At 41.3% G+C, this 13,036-nt stretch overlaps 2 protein-coding genes across 2 annotated transcripts; both read left to right on the forward strand.

The window, feature by feature from the left end:
* The first annotated feature begins 1,781 nt into the window (after window positions 1-1,781).
* Window positions 1,782-2,314, forward strand: LOC126387040 (histone H3). The gene has a single exon (XM_050039605.1). The coding sequence runs from the start codon at window positions 1,807-1,809 to the stop codon at window positions 2,215-2,217; it is 411 nt and encodes a 136-aa protein (XP_049895562.1). The 5' UTR covers window positions 1,782-1,806; the 3' UTR covers window positions 2,218-2,314.
* Window positions 2,315-7,881: 5,567 nt separating this feature from the next.
* Window positions 7,882-8,807, forward strand: LOC126387039 (histone H2B 1/2-like). The gene has a single exon (XM_050039604.1). The coding sequence runs from the start codon at window positions 7,884-7,886 to the stop codon at window positions 8,256-8,258; it is 375 nt and encodes a 124-aa protein (XP_049895561.1). The 5' UTR covers window positions 7,882-7,883; the 3' UTR covers window positions 8,259-8,807.
* The last annotated feature ends 4,229 nt before the right edge of the window (window positions 8,808-13,036 follow it).

Raw genomic sequence — 13,036 nt, forward strand, 5'->3', positions numbered from 1 at the left:
GAGTTATTTAAAGAAAGACACCGGTAAACAGATAGGAAGGTTTTGAAAAAGATTTAAGAACCTTGGAAGTGTAACCATCTTAATAGCACTGATGCGACCAATCATTGAAAGGGGAAGCAACCTCCAGTTCCTCATATTAGCTCTTAGCTTGTCCATCATATCCAAAAAATTTAATTTGAATAAAAATTTGGCTTTTCTAGGAATCTTAAGTCCAAGATAGTTAATGTGGGTAGTGAGTAATTTAAATGGCAAAGATTTCAAGACTACAGGACACAAATTATTCTTCAAAGGCATAAACTCACATGTTTCCCAGTTAATTGTAATCCTGACAGTCTACTTAATGATTTAATGTAGGTCAGGAGGTCGGGAACAGAGACTGGGTCCGATAAACAGATCAGTAAATCATCCGCGTATATATTCAAGATCACCAAACTTCACACCGTGAAGTATTTCAACAGTTGTTGAAATATGATTACCCAATCTTTTAGCTAGAAATTAACTTATTACTTTCTGATCACAATTTAAGAGCAATAGGCCTATAACTTGTAGGGTCAGACTCTTCCTTTCCCTTTTTTTAGAAGCAAACAAATATTTGCTTCATACAATGAGCTGAGGAGCCTCTTATTTCTCACAGAGTCATTCACCATCCTAAGCATGAAAGGGACAAGTTTTTCATGAAATGCTTTGTAAAATTCATAGCCAAAGCCTTCTGGGCCCGCTGCTTTTCCAGAGGGGAAGGCCTGAATAGCATTCAAGACGTCACTTTTAGAAATTGGAGCATCCATCATCTCGTGATGTACTTTCTAATTGAGGAAGCTTTAGATTGGCAAAACGTTTCAGTGGCATTTACTCTACTGGAATACAATTCCATGTAGAAGTCCCTGAAGCAAGCGTTTATCTCCTTTGGGTTAGTAATCAATTTACTTTCTCAGCCTGCTCACCTTGGTTTCTTCTGAGTGAGACTGAGCATGTGCAAAATATGTAACCTGTGATCAGATGTATTTACTGTAGAAATAGAGGTGTGAGGTGATTTATTGACTGACAAGAACAGGACAACAATGATAGACAACAAAACTTGATAAGTTTATAGTTTAGTTGCTTTATGAACGTTGTCCTAATTGACCAGTTCTGTAAGTACTCTGATCTTTAAAAGGAGCAGTTTAATGTATTTGCCTTCGGTATTACCAATCAGTATGAATACTTTAAATTGTTCAGATCCTCTGGGGATTATTTCAGAAAGATTAAACTATTTTTGAAGCATTTTATGCCCCCCTATTAACCTCTTTAGTCGTTAGTTAATTCTTATTTTGATACTATTATCAAAGGACTGCTTTTTCAACAAATCTATGATCATTGTGTTTTTCCATTGTCAAAGATCATACAAACAGCAGAACATTGGATAGAAATATGACTATTTTTAATGGGTTATTTACATTTGCGACATGAGAATCAGAGCTCTTTATGAGGGGAGTGTGTGGCTCTTAAAAGAGCCGTTTTGGGGGGCTGGTTTCCAGCAGTCAGAGTGTCCAGGTTTACTTGGACTTGGCGGCTTTCTCGGTCTTCTTGGGCAGCAGAACAGCCTGGATGTTGGGCAGCACGCCGCCCTGAGCGATGGTCACTCCGCCCAGCAGCTTGTTGAGCTCCTCGTCGTTGCGGACAGCCAGCTGCAGGTGACGNGAGCCTCTCACCAATCAGGAGCCGGAGGTCTGAAGCAGCGTCACCATCTCACAGCCGCTCTCAGAGTTTAAGAGCAGCGCATCACCTCGTTTCACTGCATCATTCTTCTTCACAGAGAAAGAAGAAGTCATGGCAAGAACCAAGCAGACCGCTCGTAAGTCCACCGGAGGCAAGGCCCCGAGGAAGCAGCTGGCCACCAAAGCTGCTCGTAAGAGTGCCCCGGCCACCGGCGGCGTGAAGAAGCCTCACCGTTACAGGCCCGGTACCGTGGCTCTGAGAGAGATCCGTCGCTACCAGAAATCCACGGAGCTGCTCATCCGCAAGCTGCCCTTCCAGCGCCTGGTCAGAGAAATCGCTCAGGACTTCAAGACTGACCTGCGCTTCCAGAGCTCCGCTGTCATGGCTCTGCAGGAGTCCAGTGAGGCCTATCTGGTGGGCCTGTTTGAGGACACCAATCTGTGCGCCATCCACGCCAAGAGAGTCACCATCATGCCCAAAGATATCCAGCTGGCCCGTCGCATCCGCGGAGAGAGAGCTTAAACTCTCTGCTGCTGCTGCTCCACAAACCACAACGGCTCTTTTAAGAGCCACCTCACTCTCACTCAAGAGCTCACTCCTCTACTCACAACACACGGTTCACTGTTAAATCTAACAGATTCTTTTTTTTAATTTTATTTTTTATGTCAAATTAAAGTGGTTTCCCACAGCCTCAACTATATGTCCACTCCGATGCCCCTTTAAATTAAAACAAAAAGGAAAAAATATACATTTTTATAACACCGATGTTTATTATCTCATCTTCTCTCTCCCAGTTATTATGTCAGATGCCTCAGATTGATCTTGTGAACCTTCGGAGGCCTCTAACTTAAGGTTGGAAATCACTGAACTCAACTATAATATTTCAGAAGCAGGAGACTTTTCCCTAGTGATGGTGAAATCGAAGCTTGATGAAGCAGTGAACCACTTTGACACAACAGCTGCAAAGCATTTCATACAGTCAGAAGAGCGACATCTGCTGGCTGTGTTTCAGAACTGCATCTAAGTGGAAGACCTGAAAAGGCATCAGACTGCCTGTCAGATACTGCTTTGTACTTGTATTTAACAAATGTTTTAAAAACAGTGTATATCTATATAGCGTGAGGGAGCAGGGGGAAGTAATGTGCTCGTGCTACTTTGTATAATACACAAGTGTTATGTGATTTAGAAGTTAATGCTAGTTCTTCTGCCATTGTGGTAATATAAATGGGGTGCACTGGTAAACCAGGGAGAAATTTATTAAATCTATTAAAAATAATTAAGGATATAGATACATATATACTGCATAGATACTGTCCATGGTGAAAAGCAGAAAATAGAAGTGATCAGAGACCTTTGTGCTGATGCATATAAAAAAATAGAAATAGATACTGACTGTAAATATTTTGTTAAAACATGTCCCTTTATACAGTATGATTGTAGTAGAAGAAACTGGGAGCAAAAATTGACTGAAACCAAAGAAGTAAAAAAATGGGAAAACAAAGGTACCAGTTATAAAACCAGAATCAACATCATTAAAACTTTCATCCTGTCCAAACTCCTCTTTCTGGCAAACATCTTTCCTCCGTCAGAGAAAATGATTATGAAATTAAACAGTGTGTTAATCTAGTGTGGGGTACAACCAGAGAGGTCACTAAAAGAGAAATAATGTTTAAAGGTAAGGAATATGGGGGTTTGGGGGCTGTGGATCTGGGCATTAAATTAAAGGTCGCTTTTGTTAGAAATGTATCTGCTGCATTTCTCAGAAATGCTCTCTGGATAGGGAACAGATCATTGCGGAGAAAAAGGGAGAGGGAGAGACAGAACTGGCCCATATTATAAATTATTATATGCTGATTATCTAATGGAACACCAACATTTAAATATTGATTGGTGTAGTTCATCCAGCAAACATATTTTTAATACAATTAATAATTATAAATATGGAGGCCTTATAAAATATAAACACATATCTGATAATTATAGCAATGAAGTGATAAATATATTAAAAAATAAAACCATGTCAGAGAGCATTAGAGACAGCAGATGGCTGACATCAGTGAGTAGACTCCCAGTGAGAGCAGTTGTTTCATGGAGTTGTTACGTTACCACCAAAATGTGTCCAATGATCAACTGCTCCGAGCCTGAAACTCAAGAACATCTGCTAATGAACTGTTACAGAGCACAAGAGGTGTGGAGCATTTTAAAAGGTCTGGGTGTGAATTTTAAAGTGTGCTACAAATCTGTTATGTATGGACTCTTGGATGAGAAGATGCCCCCGAAACACAAAGAGCTGTTTCAAATGATCATCAGTGTAGTTTGTGTTAAAATATGGAAAACAAGATGTGCCATGACTCTATATCAGACTGTCATAGACAGCAACATGGTCGTGAGGCAGGTACTCACAGACCTCCGGAGGAGGAAAACAATGGACAAATCTAAGTGCTTCCCCTGGCACATCTTGGATCTGTAACTCTGACTAAAGGACACTTCCCATCCTTTTGGTTGTATTGTTGTCATGTATTGTATTGTCTTATCTAATTTGTATGCTGATAAATTCTGTCTTGCAAAAAAAATTAAACCAGGGAGAAAAAAAACACAAAACAAACAAAAAAAAAGCATTTCAACAGTGTGTGGTTTCAGTCTGCTGCTTTTGTGGCTGACAACCTCTCCAGCTTTGGAGAAGACCCGCTCACATTGCACAGATGTTGCTGGCATGGGGAGATACTTTTTGGCCATCTTGAAGAGGTTCGGGTATATTCTTCTTTCGCGTGATGCCCAGTAAGTAAGTAGGCAATTAGGCATCTTTCATAAAAAGAAAAATTATGCATACAGTAATAACAGGCCATAATACAAACCAACTCTGCTGTCCAAAAGGTCCCACAAGTTGTCCTTTGCTGAAGGCCCATGTTCTTCCTTGGCAGCTGACTGATGGAGCTGATAACATTTTATACATGTTACTAGAAAGGTATGGAAAACACAATAATAATAATAATATTAATATTAATAATATTAATAATATTGTTAATAATAATAATAATAATAATAATAATAAGTACACTACCTGTGATGTTGGCGGCATTTCTCTCTCAGCCCTCACGGCCGCAGCGCATTCTGCAGTCAATTTTGACATGGCCTCTTGTGCATGTGTTTCATTGCCAAAAGCTAATGTTTTAAATCGTGGGTCCAAGATGGTGGCTAAGGCCAGAACGCTAACATTTTCAATTTTGCATCATTTGACCAGCACATGCTGCAGTTGTTTTATAAGATGTTTGGTTTTTAATGGCTGATGCCTTTACAGCCAGTTTGTGCTGTACCATTCTAATAAGTGGAATAACTTTTGAGGCAGAAACATGCTTTTCGACTGACATCTCTGTGGAGGCCAGATGGAAGGGTGCAAGAACATCTAAACACTCACTGACTGTCTCGTAGTCTGCAAATGTGAGAGGAGGAATGTCTGTGGCATGGGATGCCACTGCCGCACCAACTGGTTCACGTTGTTCATACAATCTTTGTAACATCAAATATGTGGAGTTCCATCGGGTTTCAGCTTCTTGAATCAGTTTGTGAACTGGCTTCTGCACCTGAGTTTGTATCTCTGTGAGTTTTTCCTTTGCTTTTGTGCTTGTCCTAAAAAATGTGACAATTCTTCACTCTCTTGTTCTGATGTCTGCAAGTGAAGGGATTTGATCCTTGTGCCTTCAGGATAAGATTAAAACTGTGGGCTAAACACAGCACATTTCTTAAAGTCGACAGTTTGCCACAAAGGATCACATTTGATGCATTGTCCGTGATTAAACAATGCACTTTATCTCTAAAGTCCTACCGATTAATTTGCAGCTCCATGGCATCCCTCAAATTTTCTGCTGTGTGGGACTGTGTGAAATGTCCTACACCAAGCAAAACACTCACTAGCACCATGTTCTGATTAAAAAAGTGGCAGGTGACCCCAAGATAGGCATCCATGTTCATGGAGGTCCACATGTCTGCAGTTAAACCTACGGACTGTGCGTTTTCCAGTTCCTGTTTTGCCTTCTCTTTAGCCTCTTGGTACCTTTTCTCCACCATAGCTTGTCAGGCCTGGTGAGTAGGCAGGATGTAGGTTGGGTCCAGCATCTGTACAAATGCCCTGAAGCCTTTGTCCTCCACCACTTTAAATGGTTGAGTGTCAAGCACAACTATATCAACCAGTGCCTCGTCCAGCTCAGCTTGCCGATCTTACAGTGATCACCGGTGATTGAATCTGCGCAGGCCTGGCTCATCCAAAACGAACCTATTTTCACCTGCCCTGCTTTATACGGCAACAAGGCATGAGCTGCAGCCTGACTCTCCAACATCACAGTTCCAGTTACTCTTCACATGTGTCATACTCCACAGCTGCCATGGGGTTAAACAGTGTGTCCCAGCCTTCTTTGAATAGCCTTGGGTTCTGTTCAGCTCGGCAAGATGGCATAGTGATGTAGTCTTCGAGGTTGACTGGTGGACGCCTTTGTTGCTGCACTCTACTGCTTCAGGATGGCATTAGTTTTAGCCTGGCTCCTGAATGGTCGGTCTGTGTCGCTGCTCCAGACTTCTGGTGAGAGTCAGCCATGGGCAGACCAGGGGCCTGCATAGTGGCTTGGTTAAAGTTGTTCCCATCATCAAAGACTTAATTTATAACTCTGGCTGAAAGGATCATTTAGTTGAGGAGAAGCAGCTGAGCTGACTTAACTGATATGAGCGAGGAAGGAGAAGCAGTCAGCAGACTGAATTTAAAGCAGTTATTTCCTTCAGACAGGGTAGTTGGATGTTGAGGGGTTTTGACTTTCGGCACACAATGAATGAACTCAGTCAGCATACTCAATGCACCTGTGTCAGATGCTCAGTTAGCACACCTGTGGCTGCTTCCAGGGAGTGTTCTCCTCTCTGCTCCTCAATCCAGCTGTCATGTGACCTCCTCTTCAACAACTCTGGTTGTGAAGGACTGAGACAGGTTTGCAGTCTTGTAGATTTAGGCAAGAAAAAGTTGATTTTAAACTCCCCACTGATTTTCACATCCTGTGTTTTCAGCCACATTGTGTCACAGAGGTTTTCAGACAAGATTTTGTCTTTGACCTTTTGTGTTATCTGGACGCACTCTACATTAGATACACGTTTACATGCTTTCAAGCTCCTTTTGAATATTCATCAAATGTTTAGTAAACATCTTCTGTGACTGAGCCATTTCAATTTCTATAAAGATGTTTAAATGTTGATAGAAAATCACAAAGTTTATAGTATTATTATTTTTTTAATGTAAGGAACCAAATCTAAGGTTCTGATCCTCTTTGATAATGAACATATGTGTTTATATATGGGCCAGGGGTTATGTTGGGTCTCAGTGAAATAAAACCATAAATAAAATCACTATTTAAGGCCTGCAGGTGTTAAGTGAGCATTTGGCAAATTAAACTTTTTGCACAAAAACAGCTCAGATGCAGGTGACCTAGTGTAAAGGGATTCTTTAATATTCCCTCCACTTAAGTTTTAAGATGCTCAAAATCACCCTCCAACAGCTCAGCAAAAGACATCACTGAATTCTTGACTGGGCCAAGAGACCAGAGTTTGTATATGAAAATGTTTGCTAACATGGCATCAGTATTTGATTGAGGAAGGGTCATAATGTCCTGGGTGTGTGTTTCCTCAGCTCTCTTTAGCCTTAGGAAGGGCATCGTCACACCTTGATGGTTGGTGTTGAAAAGCACGAAGCTGCTCTAATTTTTAATCAGGAGTCAGTACCCACACCCTACACAATAGGTGACCTGAATTACCCTCCAATCAACTCCGGGGAGCTGTGACATTCGGCCAGAATGAACAGAGAAATGGTTTTAATAGCAGGTACCAAACAATAGAGGACTGCTACACTCTCCCCCCATATGATTAACACTGTGTCAGTGAATATAGTGAAAAATATCAGTGAATGTACTGAAATCGTAACATAATGTTATATTATATCAAACCCAACAGTAACTGTTTTTTTTTTCTCTTTTTAAATAACTTTATTTTCTTTCGTCTTCCTCCCCCCAACCACACGCTGTATTGCTCCCCAGCCTCAGAAGCTGACCAATCCTGTGCGAGCAACAGCACAGTGACATTTGCATCAGGTGCATACAAATATGCCGTTCTGCAGTAAGAGGCTTTATACGCTAGAGAAGAAGCATACCGTCTTGAACATGCCTGAAACCACCGTGAAAGCGCCCAAGAAGGGCTCAAAGAAAGCCGTGTCTAAGAGTGTCAGTAAGAGCGGCAAGAAGAGGAGGAGGACCAGGAAGGAGAGCTACGCCATCTACGTGTACAAGGTGCTGAAGCAGGTCCACCCCGACACCGGCATCTCGTCCAAGGCCATGGGCATCATGAACTCGTTTGTGAGCGACATCTTTGAGCGCATCGCTGGTGAGGCCTCCCGTCTGGCTCACTACAACAAGCGCTCCACCATCACTTCCAGAGAGATCCAGACCGCCGTCCGCCTTCTGCTGCCCGGTGAGCTGGCCAAGCACGCCGTGTCTGAGGGCACCAAGGCCGTCACCAAGTACACCAGCTCAAAGTAAACAGTCTTTTTGCCCCTGAGACTAAACCAACGGCTCTTTTAAGAGCCACCCACTTTATCTGAAGATCAGTTCCCTTTGTATTTAGTGTTGCTATGTTAATAATGTATTTACAATGTATGGCCAACTATACACACATGCTAAATGTGAATTTTAATCTAACGCTATCTTTTCTCTAATCCAGATAAATTTACTCTTTTGGAAGAATCAGAAGTAAACTACAGTAAGCAGCACATGTTCTATCTAACCATTTACATTTGGTGTATTGACAGATTGTAGTGTTTTCATGTGAACATATTACTTTTGGGTTTTGTTGAATCATTTAGTGATAGGTCCTATCTTCTACACTTAAAATTTCACTATTTCAGAAACAAATGTATCCTTTCGTAAATGGTTCCAAAGAGAAACAATGAACAGTTTGTCTATACAGTTTTTCCAGTATCTTTCAGAGAATTAATTTCTTTGACTCGTGCTTTTCTCAATGTTTTAACTCAATTTATGAAAAACCATATGAGATTAATATAACATGGCCTTTACTGATGTTTGATGGAATTAAGATAACAAAGTGTAACAATAAGAATATTCACTGATTTATTTATTTTTTTTTTTTTTTCAAAGAAAGCATGAAACTGCACCAAGTCTTTTTCTGGAGGTCTAAAATAAAGAAAAAACTGGAGAAGACCTCGGCTGTTACCATATTGCAAAGAAAAAAAAAAGCAAGGGAGGAAAATAGTTGTAGTTTTGTCTCCCCCACTCCCTCTGCGCCCGGCTGGGCAGCGAACCGCAATGGTTCCCCTCGGCAGAACGCCAACGTATGCCTCCAGGCATGGAAAATTCTTGGTTCGCCTAAAGTATATAGGCACCGGAGAGCTTCCTACCCGCGATTATGTCGGTGATGAACTGTTATTTGACTCATGTTGGATAAACACGTTTGATGTCTATTCATTCATAGCATTACCAAACAAACGCGACTTCGCGCTCATCTTCCTTCAAGAGACTCCTATGAGACGTTTCCTGGATGTCCACTCTACTTTTGAGTGAGCCAAAGTGGCGAGAATGGATGGTAGAGTCAGCCATCCAGCTCGATATCGTAAATCTGGTGGTGAAATTCTGGACTGGAAGGGTGCCAGATAACGATGTTGAACTTTACCTATCACGTTTCTGTGACATCCTCCAAATAAACAAACCACTAGATAAACACGGCATCTGGTATGGAGTGAGAAAATATAAAGTCAAATTGCACAAAGACACTGGTGGCCAAGTTAAACAGATTCCTAACTGCATCTCCATGGGCCCTTACAACGGGCGGATTATATACCCGGGGCAGACCGCCTGTTGCTTCATATGTGGTTCCCCTGACCATCAAGTAAAGCAGTGCCCAACAGAAAAGTGTTGGAAATGTGGCGGCCTCTGCCACAAAGCTACGACCTGCACTTCGGAGAGTCTGTGCAATTTGTGTGGTCAAAATGGCCACATCTTCAACTGTCCACACTCATACGCCAACCAGGCCAGAGCCCACCATCAGCCCGGCACCACTGCCCAGCAGCAGCCTGGCTCCAGCTCCACTCCCAGCAGCAGCCTGGCTCCAGCTCCACGAACCAACAGCAGCGTGGCTCCTCGGCCCAGCAGCAGCCCGGCTCCACTTCCCAGCAGCAGCCTGGCCCTGCCCAACTACAACGTGGCTCCGGAGATCAGCAGCAGCCTGAGCCTGGCGACCAGCAGCTGAGACAGACCGGCCCGACTGACCAGCAGCATCAGCAGCAGCCCACCTTCCAGCAGCCCCTAAACCTACCTCCAGCTAAGCGTCAGCAGCAGAGAAAGCAGCTTGGCCCTGGTGGACATCCCTCTGCTGAACAGCAGTACAGACAGATCCTCGCCCTCGAGCCCGCGAACCATCGGTGACATCGCAGCCTGCCCCCTGCACAGCAGCAGAAGCCCCATGCCAAGCCTGAGGTCCAGCGGAGACCCCACAGCCAGCCTTCAGCACAGCAGCAGCAGCAGCAGCAGCAGCAGCAGCGCGGCTCTAATCCTGGAGGCCAGCTGCAGCAGGCTTTTACCCAACCTGCCCAGCATCAACAACCCAGACCAAAACCTGTTAATCAGCAGCAACAGTCGGCTCCTCAGTCAGCCGCCACTCTGCAGCTTCCCCCCCCGATGAATCTCCCACCTCATCAGGTGAGAACAACACCGGCTTAGTAATTGATACCAATATTGATGTTGAAGAAAGCAGTGACGAAAGCAGCTTCGAGAGCGCCAGCGAAAGCCTGAGCTCTGAGTTCTCCGACCTGCTGACTCCTGGTCAGAGAGTCAGCAGCACCCCTCTCCAGCTTCCACCTGCAGAGACTCAAGCTGTCAGTAACTCAGGGTCTTTCTCCACCACCCCGGACTTTCCTGACCCTACGAGGGAAGGAGATGCCCCTTACCAGGTAGTAAAAAGAAAGAAAAAATCCCCATCATCTAAGAGTAAACGTCATGACAATAAACCCACACCATGAATATAACATCCAATGTGCGCCTTTAACGTTGCTACATTAAATGTCTGTGGTGTTAAATCTGTTGTTTCCAGACAGCTTAAAACTGATTACCTGTTAAAAACAAATGTCAACATCATATGCACTCAAGAAATGAGAATAACTTCTGATGATGAAGTTAAGAATGTGTCTGATTTATGGTCAAAGGGTACAAGTATAATTTCAATAGGTGAAAGCAGCGCCGACAGTGTCGGGATTTTCTTTAAAAATCATGATGTCACTATAATCAAAAGAAGAGACATCATACCTGGTAGACTTCTGATGGTAGATGTTTTTTTATAAAGGTGTAAAGTATCGAATAATTAATGTGTATACTGCCCCAGAGCGTACTAAGAAAGTTCAGCTCTTTAAGAGGCTTAGGACCCTTCTGTCTGTTAGTTATAGTGTTTTATTATGTGGAGATTTCAACACGGTTACTTCAGTAAATGACAGGTGTAGCACTGTACCTTTTACTTTGTCTACTGAAGGGAAACTTCTAAAAGAAATAACTGAGGATTTTAAATTAATAGATGTATGTCGATCACTTAATCCATCAGGATTTGAATTTACCAGATTTGACTCCAAAACAAAAACGCGTATCGACAGAATTTATGTCTCATCGAATTTTAAAGTTAATCATTACTCAACTATCCTTAATAACTTCTCTGACCACCTCCTTGTTAGAACATCTGTGTTTTCTGAACCCTCAGTAAACAGAGGTTTCTGGAAACTAAACACACAGTGTTTAAAACATAATCATATTGTAGAAGAATTGAAAAGTGAAATACATAAAATAACTCAATTAAATATCATAACCAAATCTAATATTAAACTATGGGAAATATTAAAACATAGATTAAAAGACTTCTTCAAATTTAAATGTAGGGAATTAAATAAACTTAAAAATGTTAAATATGATTCATTAGTTAAACAATACATACACTTAAAATAGAAAAAACAAAGAAACTCAATAGAAGATGACACTATATCTGTCTTAAAAACTGATATTGATAAGTTAAATAATGAATTGTTGTATAATATATGTAAAGATACTGAAATAGAAAATAGAGGGAATTTAATATATGCACTCAATTAAGGACAAAAACAAACTCAAAGTAAATGTATTAAAGCTATAAAAAAACCAAGATGGAGACATATTTCATGATGAAAAAAAGAAAAGAGAGGTGGTTAGAGAATTATGTGCAAAGTCCTATAAAAACATCCACATCGATTCAGGATGTGTTAAATTACTATTGGAGTCTGTACCCAGGTTCTCCTCAGTTAACCTTGATGTTTTAATAGGAGAAGTGAAAAGGGACGAGGTAGTTCAGGCTATCCAGCAACTCAATGTTGGAAAGAGCCCTGGACCTGATGGTCTCCCTACTGAATTTTATCAGTTATACTTAGATGACGTGTTAGATCTCCTCACATCTATGTTCAATGAGGGTTTACACAGTGTTGTATTTGGTGACTCTTTTTATGAAGGTGTGCTATGTTTATTATATAAGAAAGGGGACGAGACTGATATAAATAATTACCGACACTTAACTATATAAAATATATAGCCAAGATAATAATGAATAGACTAAATGATATATTGGATGTTATTATTGAAAAAGAACAAACATGTGCAATCAAAGGACGCTTTATGTGGGATAACCTGTGCACTTTGAGGGAGCTCTTACACAAGAGCGACTTTTATATCATAGGTTTAGATCAAAAGAAAGCCTTTGACTATGTATCTAGACAGTATTTGTGGTCTGTGATGAAAGCTTATGGTTTCCCAAATGGATTTATCCATATGATCAAGTGTTTGTATTTAAAATCAAATGTGTGTATAAACTTAAATGGTATTTTAACTGAACCCTTTAAAGTGGAAAGAGGGGTAAAACAAGGCTGTCCACTGAGTGCCGCTTTATATGTTTTGGCAATAAGCCCGTTAATTAAATCTATTAACTCTGATCTGCTAATAGCGGGTAAATATGTAAATAACAACCTTAATGTTAAAGCCATGGCATATGCAGATGACATCATGGTCATAATTAAAAATCAGTTAGAAATGGATGCATTATGAAACCATTTGAGTTTGTACGAATTGGCCTCTGGTGCCAAGTTAAATCACATGAAGACTGAGGGAGTTTGGATCGGATCTGAAATCAAAAAACCTGATCTAAATATTCAAATAAAACAAGAAATTTAAATACGTGGTATAACTTCTTGTAACAATAACTGTAGTGAACATAACTGGAATGATAAAGACATAAAAACTTG

This window comes from Epinephelus moara, unplaced genomic scaffold, assembly GCF_006386435.1.
Source record: "Epinephelus moara isolate mb unplaced genomic scaffold, YSFRI_EMoa_1.0 scaffold1601, whole genome shotgun sequence".
NCBI classification, from domain to species: Eukaryota; Metazoa; Chordata; class Actinopteri; order Perciformes; family Serranidae; genus Epinephelus; species Epinephelus moara.